This window comes from Antrostomus carolinensis, unplaced genomic scaffold (genome assembly GCF_000700745.2).
Source record: "Antrostomus carolinensis isolate BGI_N321 unplaced genomic scaffold, ASM70074v2 scaffold11443, whole genome shotgun sequence".
Taxonomy (NCBI): domain Eukaryota; kingdom Metazoa; phylum Chordata; class Aves; order Caprimulgiformes; family Caprimulgidae; genus Antrostomus; species Antrostomus carolinensis.
The window spans coordinates 12860-13312 of record NW_010303221.1 but is presented as its reverse complement, the minus strand read 5'-3'; the positions used below and the strand labels follow the sequence as shown (position 1 = coordinate 13312).

At 56.5% G+C, this 453-nt stretch overlaps 1 protein-coding gene across 1 annotated transcript in view; it reads left to right on the top strand.

Moving 5' to 3' along the window:
• Window positions 1-453, top strand: part of LOC104521900 (olfactory receptor 52K2) — a 1001-nt gene continuing 548 nt past the window's right edge. The window contains 1 exon segment of the mRNA XM_010164030.2: window positions 1-451. Coding sequence (XP_010162332.2) covers window positions 1-451 — 451 coding nt within the window.

Here is a 453-nt window from a genome sequence, read left to right as displayed (position 1 = left end):
ATGTCCCACTCACATCCCACCAACACCTCGCTGTCAGAGCTGCACCTGACAGGCATCCCGGGGCTGCAGCACCTGCACCACTGGATCTCCATCCCCTTCTGCATCATGTACCTTGTCACACTGGCTGGGAACAGCACCCTCCTGTGCGTGATAAAGGCTGATCCCAGCCTGCACCTCCCCATGTTCCTCTTCCTGTCCATGCTGGCTGTTATTGACCTGGTGATGTCCACCTCCATCACCCCCAAAATGCTGGGCATCTTCTGGTTTCGCTCCACTGCCATCAGCCTGGATGCTTGTCTTACCCAGATGTACTTTGTTCACGCTTTCTCCGTGATGGAGTCAGGGGTGCTGGTGGCAATGGCCTTTGACCGCTACGTGGCCATTTGCAATCCACTGAGGTACTTGTCCATCCTGACCAGCCCCGTTGTGGCTGTCATTGGCTTGGCCACCTTG